This window comes from Stylophora pistillata, chromosome 14, assembly GCF_964205215.1.
Source record: "Stylophora pistillata chromosome 14, jaStyPist1.2, whole genome shotgun sequence".
Taxonomy (NCBI): Eukaryota; Metazoa; Cnidaria; class Anthozoa; order Scleractinia; family Pocilloporidae; genus Stylophora; species Stylophora pistillata.
Genome location: NC_142532.1, coordinates 6,977,379 through 6,987,590, shown reverse-complemented (window position 1 = coordinate 6,987,590; position 10,212 = coordinate 6,977,379). Strand labels below are relative to the sequence as shown.

The window sequence follows — 10,212 nt, the reverse complement described above, 5'->3', positions numbered from 1 at the left end:
GCTTTGAAAAATAAGTATTGCAAAGCCACTAACACTGCAGCCTCTTAGAGGTAGGTAGTTCCAAGGACTGTGTTGCAAATGAAACTGAGACATTTCCCAAACATGGTTTATTCTTACAATCATGCCATTTTTTTTAAAATATATTTTTCAACTTTTCTCTATTTGGTATAAAAAAAGGCAATTCTACTTTTCTTTTAAATTACACTCAATTAACTTACCGAATTAACAGACAATTTTTTTAAGTGTTGGCAAGTTAAAAGAGCCCTGCATTTTTTACTGCTGAATCAAATTCTCCTAAGGAAATTTGCTTCTCTCTTAATCCAGTACCACTTATTAAGCGTTTCCCCCACTTACGAGCGGTTTACTGTTCAAGGATTCAACTGAATTGTGTTCGATTCAATGTCCTATTTTCAGAATGACTGGAATCTGCAGCAACTTCGCTGTTAAATTCCGTCGGCTATGTTCTCTCCTTGTTTGAGATTTTGCTAAACATCACAAATCAATTAAAAGAACTGGCTGGCAATTTCAAAACTACCTAGACAACTTGAAAAAATTAAAGTTTAACAAAAAGGGAAATTTTCCTATTTTCTTAATGGAGGGCGAGGTGGAGAACATTACGACAGAATGTAACTAAATCTAATTTCTAGAATTATTCAACTCGTGATGAAATCAGAGCAATCTGTTATCCTTTTAACTACCAGAAGTGACACATATAACTTCTTACAATTTCAATACGTTACCCAGGTGATAAGAATTAACAAACTGATCAACTAGACAATAGCTATTTTGATAACAGCACAAATTCTCTTCACTCATTTCCGATCAAAATATATGGCTAATGAAAAAGGGGATTTGTGAACGATCCTGTGAGTTTATAAGCTGAACGTGGCCTCATTTAATGACTTCGCTACGTTGAGAGAGAACTCTAAACACTGAATGTCACTGAAAACTACAATATATTACTAGTCTTTTCATTTGTCCCAGTTACTGGCTGCTTGTAAAGACTTCAGCAACATGAAACGCAAACTGAGTCCACAAATGATCTTCTTCGATTTGAATAACAAGTTGTTACGCCTTGTTCTTTGGGACACTCTCAGTGAAAATAAAATAGAAAGAAGCCACGAGTTTTTCGAATGAATTGAAATTTGGAAACTGGGTTCTGACGAACCCGATTGGATTTGTGCAGAATTGCAATATTTATCACTGGAGAATATTTGGGTCAATTCTTAATAAAAGGCTGTGTTCAAATGAGCGCGACGAATGCGACGTGATGCACAAAATTTTCATACCGTGGGTCACTCAACGTGTCCTTTGCCCTTCATACAATCACCAAAGCAGACACGATTGAAAGGGATTCTATAGCGATTTTTTGAATTGGATTAAACGATATGTCAAAGTTAGAAAGAACAGAATCGTCCCAACTGCGGCTAAGATTTATATATGGAAAAAATACAGTTGAGTGCTTACAGCTGTAAAACGCAGTAAGACAAGTTTCCTTGGGCGACACTGTTGCAAAATTTTGTAAAATCCGCTAGCTGAATGATTATTTACGAAAATTTCGAACAGCCGTATATTCAGAAAAAAATTGTAAATCTTGTGGAGTAGAATTCGCGACTTGAACAAAAATTCTTAATACTATAAATGCATAATATAGCACAAAAAAATTTTGCAATGATTTTGGTGTTGTAAGAAGTTCAAAGTATCCTCCATCACGCTCGAATAAACACAACCTGCCTAATAAACTATTCACTGGCACCATCTAGTGTCACGTGACATCAGCTACCATTCTCCACTCGGTCCACAGGAGGGGGCACGCTGGGCATAGTGCTCGAATTGCCAGAGCCCATTGTCAGGTACCCGGCAACACCAGCGCCCCCTGTCAGGTAACCAGCCACAGGCTTGTCCGAGATAAACAGGTCGTGTTTCTGGTCTCTGTACGAGGCCCACACTGTAGAAGCCTCCAGAATCTTGTTGATCTGTTGTAAGAAAGAAAACGTAGGAGAAAATCAAAATTTGACTGAAACAATGGCTCCGTTTATCCATCGACAGACCCCTCTTTCTCCACCAGCAAAGCGGTATTTCGCATTTATCAAAAATGGTACTAACTCACCCAACATTACTAAGTTATCAAGAATAACAGCAACAATACTTGGTTTTGTAATCAAAAATTCATCTCACAAAAAGAAAGAATTGCTGAGCGAATGTTACCTCCTCGCCGTGCGTCAAGTCACGTAGCATCGCCTTCAAAGCCTTGACAATTTGAGCTTTGGTAGCTGCAGGATTCTCCACAGTTTTAAGCGCTCCGTTCAGAAGGTTTAAAAGATACTGGACTAACTCAAATTTGAGCGCCTGGACAGGAAAAGACAGATAACAAAACTATTAGAATTAATTAGGTTTTATTTACAGGTAGTGAAAGATAGCGCCCAACAATAGCCTTCATTCGATGCCGCATACCATGGTTTGACTCACAAAAAGCACTGACCAGGAGCTTTCTTTTCAATGTCACAAAGACTGCATACAAAGCTACAATCGGTGACACTTTGAACTTTTCAACGCCCTATTACTTCAATTTTATCTCTTTTGCCCTTGTTAAGTTAACCTATTTGACTATTCTCCCCCAAAACCAGTGTTGTATCGTGATTCCATGAACGTTTAACTACCTACAGGCAGCATTGAATAGGGGAGGGGAGGGTCTTGTCAAAGATTGATAGTCTGGTAGACACAGGAGAGAGTTACTCTTAGCATAAATAGGTCTGTTTAAACATGACGTGTCAACTTATTTTGGCGCTGATTGTAACTAAAACTAGTTCGACCCTAACAAGATCAGTATGCAACTTCTCTCTTAATTTCCCAAGGGGCTGACAAGGAGAATTCGTTTAATGATGAGAACGTCGTTGGTTGGTAACCATTTCCTTTGTTCCCTTGACCTTACTGTTTGTTCAGGAGTGATAATACCTCTTGCATCAAATGGAAAGAGGATCTCAATGGGGTTAACTATTAGATGTAAAACTACCACAATTTTAATCAATGGCCGTAAAAAAAGTGTACCGTAAAGATTTTCCTTATCTACGACGTGTCAAATGAAAGTGTCAAAATCTGTTGTTACCATGTTTATGTATTTTTTAATTTTTTTTTTTTAATTTTTTTTTCCATATCTTAATCATTATAATTAACATGAATATAGCTCTTACAAACGACAGTACAATAAAAAATAAAATACAAAAAATACTACAAAAATACTACATTTCACTTATATACCGCAACGAAAACACGGAAAAAAATTACAAAGCTACAGTTATAATTCATTTACTACGTTAAGTATAAATTAGGTACCTGGGGTTCTAAGGACCGGTCAGAAATGTGTTTTACCACTATAAAAATTAATGATGAACTATTTAAAAATTATCAAAATTAATTATTGTCAACGGAAGGAAATGAACCTTTAGCCGTTGAGTGGCCAAAACCTTAACTGTTAGTTGCAAAAGCCATAACCCCATCGAGACCCTCTGAAAGTTATTTCTCAGTTTCGTTACCTGCGCAACAAGCTCTGTATGATTCTTCTCGAACATTCTGTGAAGTGCTTCACAAGCCAAACCCACCACATCTGGTCTCGCATCCATTCCTTTGATCACGTGACTGATGCAATCACTCACCTGGGCCATGCTTAGAACACAAATCTGCAAAGGGACGTTTGGAATGAAATCATACGAAGTGGTAAGCAAGACTATTTTTTCCCGCAACATATTATTCCTTCCCACAATTCTTGGCTTATCATTTTGTCGTTACTATTCCTCTTCCTTGTTCTCTAATAGCCCCATCTTATCTCATAAGCACCTTAGGAAATCTCAAAAATCTGAGGATCTCGAATAAGAGGGGGATGTTTGTCATCTGATAGGATTTTGCAATGGCCATGCTTTCAAAATCGAACAGTAACCTGACAATATTGACAATTTTTCGGTTATTTTCTACACACTTGGTCGCAAGATGTGGAAAATTTTCCACTTTGTGAATTCTCCCCCACCCCAAACCCATGCAATGTCGCGTAAAATATTTCTATGCCACTGACGTTTGAATTCTAGAAGCAAATCACCTCTAGGAAGAGGAATAGGGGAAGCAAAACTTATTTTGTACGGCTTCAACCAAAATTTCATGTTTTAAAGAGTTTTCCACAAAATTTGTTCAAGATTGTAATTTCAATAAGATGCTTAATAATGGATAAAGGCTGATAGTTTCTAAAGAAACTGTTTGGGGCTGCGTCGGCGGGGATAACGAAATAATTTGGATATATCAACAAAGTTGAAATGGTAAATTGGCCACCGTAACGATTACAAAAGCTGACGTTTCGAGCGTTAGCCCTTCGTTGGAGCGAAAGAGGAAGGGCTAACGCTCGAAACGTCAGCTTTTGTAATCGTTACGGTGGCCAATTTACCATTTCAATTTTGTATAATAATGGAGTCAAGCACGTGCAATGATGTCTGTTGCTTAGTGCATTACATGAATTTTTGTACAATGCAAGTACAATGTTAACAACGAAAAAAGAATACCGTGTTAATGATTTCCAATACAATTTAAACTGGCCGCTATTCCCTTTGGATTGTAGTTAACTATCTGGTGCGAATTTGCTTTATTTCAACTTTAACACTCTACCTCACCTCATTAGCTGACAATAAATGAACCACTTGTACAGCGGACTTGATGACTGCGTCATTACTGGAGCCCATACTCTTCACTAAATTAGGAATGTGGCCAAGACCTGGAACCTAAAGATAATACTACCTCTTTACACTCGCTAATAGTTAGCGCATCTTGAGACCCATCGTAAAGCCGCCAAGTTGAATATCAAATCCTCAGTGGCGTTTCGCAGGCCTGAAATATTGAGATTACTCTATGGAAAATGCGTACTACTTTTATTCACGAGTTGCGATACATTAAAAAAAATAAAAATAAAAATAAAACCAAAAAAGAGCCAAAAATAAAAAAACAATGAGCGAGCGCAGCGAACGAGGGAGTTTTTTGATGCATCGCAACGATCATTTCGTACATATTGAGATTTACGCTGTGAAGTACGAAGCGAACGACTGTGAAAAATATATCGTTCGTCCAATCAGAGACACGATCGATAGTGGTTCACAGTGTTAATCTCAGTATGTACGAAAAAAACCTAGATATCGAACATATCGGCAAAACAGGAGTATGACACGAAATGATAGATGTAAACATCGACAATATCCCAGAGCTAAATTGTTCTCCTTTTCTATCAGTCTTTTAAAAAATACCTGGTCTCCGAGTTGTGGTTGCGCAGTGAAAAGACAGAGAGCGGCCTGGGTAACAGTCTCCAGAGTCTCACCCTGAAACAGATTAAACAAGATTCAACCAGTCAGACAGGTTATACAAGATACATGCAAAAGTAGTCAGACAGGTTTAGACCAATGACAATGTATGTACGACGGTGATGAAAATAAAAAGGGAAAAGATTCAAAACAGAGAAAAGATTAAATGTAACTTTTGAAGTACACCAAACACTTACATGAGCAGATCTTGTGAGTAGCTCAACAAACTTCTGTAGCAGAGCAACAAGGAATTCTTTCGGCTTCCGTAGAACCTAAGACAAAAGTGAAAAAAGTACTCAACATCGAGCTGATCGAAAGAAAGACCCCTCTCCTCTGAGTGAAATACAATGCAATGTGATTTAGATGCTGGATGCCACTTGAGCGTCCTTTTTTACCTTCGAGTTTTTTTTTATTTTTTTATTCATGGGTTCTGTAAACTATACTTCAGGTCGAGGTTTCATCGAATTTTGCAGGTCAGGTTACTGTAAAGCAACCAAAGTTCGGCTTCCTTCAATAGTACATTTGCAAAAGAATTGACTTTGATGTCAACGAACCGAAAGCGATTCAAACATCTTACCCAAGCCGGTTGCTGTATGAACAATCGGAGGTAAATTCCACCCACGATTAATTCCCCAGCAGCTTCGTCAAACATCACTTCGAAATTGTCGGGAAGCTAAAAGAGAAGGAAAGAGAAACTAGTTACAATTCTCAATTGGAGCAAACTTTCAATAACACCTCAATAACCAGTGATACAATGTCAAATAAAGGTTAGCTTAATACTCACCTTCCACTGGATGTCAGGATTGTCTTTCTGCTCCTGGTAATGTCTGAAGTAAGAAAAGTAACACAATGAACATGATACTAAAGTTATACATCACAGCTGAGATTAATCCTTGCAATCTTTTAAATGTTTCCAAGTACCAACGGACGACACCTCAGAACTACCTTTGTTTTGTGTATGCAGTGTTAAAGACACACGTTCCAGAAAAAAAAAAAAGGCACGAATAAGGGGAATTACTACTGTTGTTCTTGTTGATGAAAATTTGAGGAATATGCGATGCCCTATTTAAAGTTAAAAATAAATCTCGGTTTGTTCACCTGTCTTTAAGCTCTTTCACCACCGAACAGATTTTTTCCCTAGCTTCTGTATTCCATATTAACTCCGGATTCTCCTGGTTTGCTGTACAACAAACAAACACAAAAAGAATGATGGAGTACGTTACTAAGCCCTGCAGAACAGTATTTTAGCGTTTTTCGCACGAGCGACGAGATAGCCGCTCGAGGAGCAATCAAAAAAGGACTGGTCGCGACACTAAGATGTGGCTAAAGCACACCTATTCTGTCTGTAGGCTACGACGTACTCTTCTTACCTTCAAACATGTGGACACTGGCTTGTGCGCTGTCTCTCATGGCGTCCATAAAGATGGCAGGCAGGAATTTGGACAACACTATCTTGACTTTGGGTCCAATGAGCTTGTCCGACATCATCTTCGCAAACAACTCCGCTGACCTTTCCCGCACCACAGGATTTGTACCGTTAGTATACAGGTCCAGTAGGTAGATAAGACCACCTAAGAGAGAAATTTAAGGTTAAATTTTGTATCATACAAGGCATGATGGGTTATGATTAGTGGCGGATCTTGGGGAGGGGCACGCCCCCCCCCCCCCCCCCCTTATTTTGGGTAAAAAAAAATATATACGTAGAGGGAAGAAAAGCCGGCAGGTTAGTGCACACAAACAAAAACGCCCCCTCCCCCTTAACTCAAGGTCTGGATCCGCCACCGATGACTTCCACATCTACGAAGCCATTTCTACTCTTATGGTTTTCCAAGATAGTAATTCTGTTGACACAGGATTAAAATGTGGCCAAGAGGTCGTTTGCCAAAAAATTAAATGAGAAGATTCATTTTGCAATATTGCAGTTTACCCAGTATCTGCAGATTTAGTCTTGGACAATCGTGGAGAAAAGGCACTTTTTTTTAACGGAGCGTTAATCATGCCGTAAGCAAACTGACATAAATTCACTTCTACTTTGGACCACAAAGACGAAGGTGTAAAACTGTTGCAGCTTCAATGCCACATGACAACCAAGCATAGTTTGCCAAATTGGCGAACTCCACTGCAGATTTAGTAACTAAAGTAAGTAAGTAACGAATAACCATAAAACTTTATTTTATGGTTACCAAGGCGACCAAAACGGTCGCAACTTGGAGCACTGACACTCCACTTACCTTTGTGCATGGTTTCCTTGACAATCTTCGTGTTGGAGCAAAGTGCATGCATGGTATCAACAGTCAACAACCGATCTAAAAGATTACAACAACAACAGAAACAACAAAAACAGGTAAATCGATGAGAACTGTTTCGATCATAATGATTCTAGACTCTGGCGCATGTTCAGGAGAACGTGACGTTGCGTTACATTTATGGTATTTTTAAAATGAGTGACAGGGATCAAATGTCAAGTACTTTTACTTCGTTCGAGATTTTGCCTTGTGAAGATCGAGTATTCGCCAAGGAGGTTTTGTCCTTAGTCAGAATAAAGTAAAACTTTGAGTTTAACCGCGGATTTATTGAGTCGTTCCTAACAGCGCATTTAACGTCATCTGGGAACAACTATGACTCTATTCTATTTTTCTATTAACGGCGTCACGTCACACAAATTTTGAGTCCTTTCTAGCGACGTCGAAAATTTGAACGGGAGGAAACACGTACGATATTATCGTGGTAAGAAAGGGAAATACTTAAAAGTAAGTAATTACCCAAAAAGGAGCAAGGATGGCAAAGCATTGAGCAGATCGGCACGGAGTGCAAAGTGGTGAACTAGAGACAAAATTACTGAACTATTGGAGATCGACAAGCCGCAACATAGATATGTAAATAGTCCTCCGACTTCTCCCAGTGAATTGAAATTTGTTAAAATAGTCCATTGAAACCGTTTCCTTTGACAAATACGTCATTTAAAGCTTTTCCGACTGACGGTATTGCTAAGATTTGTTAACTTTGGTACAGGCGTATTCCGTACTCAAATTAAAACCAGAGCAACAAACAATAAGAAAGGGAAAGATCCCAAAGAGCCAAAAATAACTCTAAGAAAAAAAGGGCTAAAGGCGCGGGAAAACGCGGCTGACTAAATCGTGATTGGTTGCGAGAGTGGAGCGAGTTCTTCGGACTAATCACAGAGCGAAGTTAAGCAAAACCAATGTACGAATTACTTTCGACACTCACTTGAAAATTGAACAACTCTCGTTCTTTGGCCACTCGTTACATTAAAGGTACTTTTCTACCACGTATGACTACTATATCGAGGTTGTCCTTTGATATCAAGATCATTTCGTATAGCGCTAAGAAAAAAGAGTTAGAATGGTTTTGTTTAACTAACCTGAAGGAAGCGTGTGGAGCGTAAGAAACAAGAAGCCAAGAATGTCAGAATCAGCAATGCTGGATACACAGTTCTTGTTGGCTGTTGTGCTCGAGATGACCTACACGAAAAAAAAAAACGGATAAAAAAGTAAATTTTCTATGAAGCGGAGAGACCATAGAAATTCATCTCCACGACAAACGCAGCCTGAATCGCCCAGTGATTCTCAAAACTACAGCAGTAACACAAATGGAAATATCAGAGCCTGTAAATAACGAGAACTTGTACCTTGACACCGAGCATGAAAACGGTTAATAAATAATTTACTTACACTTTAAATAGCGCTCGATAAAAGCATGCGAAAGTTGTATACATTTACATTAGCTCCATCGTTTTTACAGTCTTACCTCAAGAGCAAACTTCTGAAGTTTTGTTGCTTTAGTCATTCGTAGCAGTGAAAATATCAGCCTAAAATGTCCAATGCATTGAGCTTCGGTGCCTGAAGACAGAAAAATTAAGTTACGAATATAATAAAGGTAGATTACCTGAAAAGCTATCATCAAAATTTTACATTGAACAACAAACATATGAAACATATGTGTGAACTGCGGTTATGAGACGTATATGAGAACGATCCTTCGCAGTAAAGCACTATTTGAGCAATAGTGAAAATCTGATTTTCACTATTGCTCAAATAGTGCTTTACTGCGAAGGATCGTTCTCATATACGTCTCATAACCGCAGTTCACACATATGTTTCATATGTTTGTTGTTCTTTGATTTATCATCTACGGGTTTATATCGAATTAATTTGATGGCCTGCTCCCAGTTGGCTTGTTAGCTCAATTGGTAGAGCGCTGCACTAGTATCGCAGAGGTCAGTGGTTCGAGTCCCGTACAGGCCTGAAATTTTTTTCAGGTCTGATTTTCACTATTGCTCAAATAGTGCTTTACTGCGAAGGATCGTTCTCATATACGTAAAATTTTACATTACAACCTATATTTTTAACTGGTCACGCAAGCATCGCAGCGTTATGCGCACATCCAGATCACATACTCAATCGTATTACCGGTCACGCAATTTTGCATCTAAGAGCGATTAGATAACGCACAGTTAACATTTGCTCCTGTTATACCTGCGTTATTCTTAATAACGTTTCGTAGTGCCTCCAGGGCCATGACACTAGCGTCCAGTCTTTTCTGGTTCTTCTTGAGATCCAGCTCTGAGGCCGTTAACGCCATGACTGAATGAAGGTACTGAGAAAAAAAAGAAGAGTTCATTAGAAATCACTATTCGAGGGACCTTGAAAAAGTAATAATTGAAAGATTTTGAATGAAATCAAATTTAAAGACATTATGGGCGAAAGGTGTATTCGAAATTTGCCTTTTCTAAGGCAATGCCTCAATCTTAACCATATTAATTTAGCTAAACTTTTCACTAAGCATTGATTTTTGGAAACAATGTCAACCACAAGATAAACAGCTACACGATTACACTTCAAACAACCCACTTATTGAGAAC

At 38.5% G+C, this 10,212-nt stretch overlaps 1 protein-coding gene across 2 annotated transcripts in view; it reads right to left on the bottom strand.

The window, feature by feature from the left end:
- Positions 1 to 92: 92 nt before the first annotated feature.
- LOC111332357 (dnaJ homolog subfamily C member 13) overlaps positions 93 to 10,212 on the bottom strand; it is a 63,355-nt gene continuing 53,235 nt past the window's right edge. Inside the window, exons 60-73 of one of the 2 annotated variants that reach the window (XM_088745966.1) lie at positions 9,827 to 9,947; positions 9,099 to 9,190; positions 8,713 to 8,812; positions 7,562 to 7,636; positions 6,701 to 6,901; positions 6,429 to 6,510; positions 6,115 to 6,157; positions 5,908 to 6,003; positions 5,528 to 5,602; positions 5,277 to 5,348; positions 4,653 to 4,760; positions 3,534 to 3,677; positions 2,209 to 2,349; positions 93 to 1,976 (exon numbers count right to left, since the gene is read on the bottom strand). In XM_088745966.1, coding sequence (XP_088602092.1) covers positions 1,776 to 1,976; positions 2,209 to 2,349; positions 3,534 to 3,677; positions 4,653 to 4,760; positions 5,277 to 5,348; positions 5,528 to 5,602; positions 5,908 to 6,003; positions 6,115 to 6,157; positions 6,429 to 6,510; positions 6,701 to 6,901; positions 7,562 to 7,636; positions 8,713 to 8,812; positions 9,099 to 9,190; positions 9,827 to 9,947 — 1,551 coding nt within the window. In that variant the 3' untranslated portion in view covers positions 93 to 1,775. Of the gene's footprint in view, positions 1,977 to 2,208; positions 2,350 to 3,533; positions 3,678 to 4,652; positions 4,761 to 4,781; positions 4,867 to 5,276; positions 5,349 to 5,527; positions 5,603 to 5,907; positions 6,004 to 6,114; positions 6,158 to 6,428; positions 6,511 to 6,700; positions 6,902 to 7,561; positions 7,637 to 8,712; positions 8,813 to 9,098; positions 9,191 to 9,826; positions 9,948 to 10,212 lie in introns of those variants that run through there. The other variant, XM_088745967.1, reaches the window with a different exon arrangement.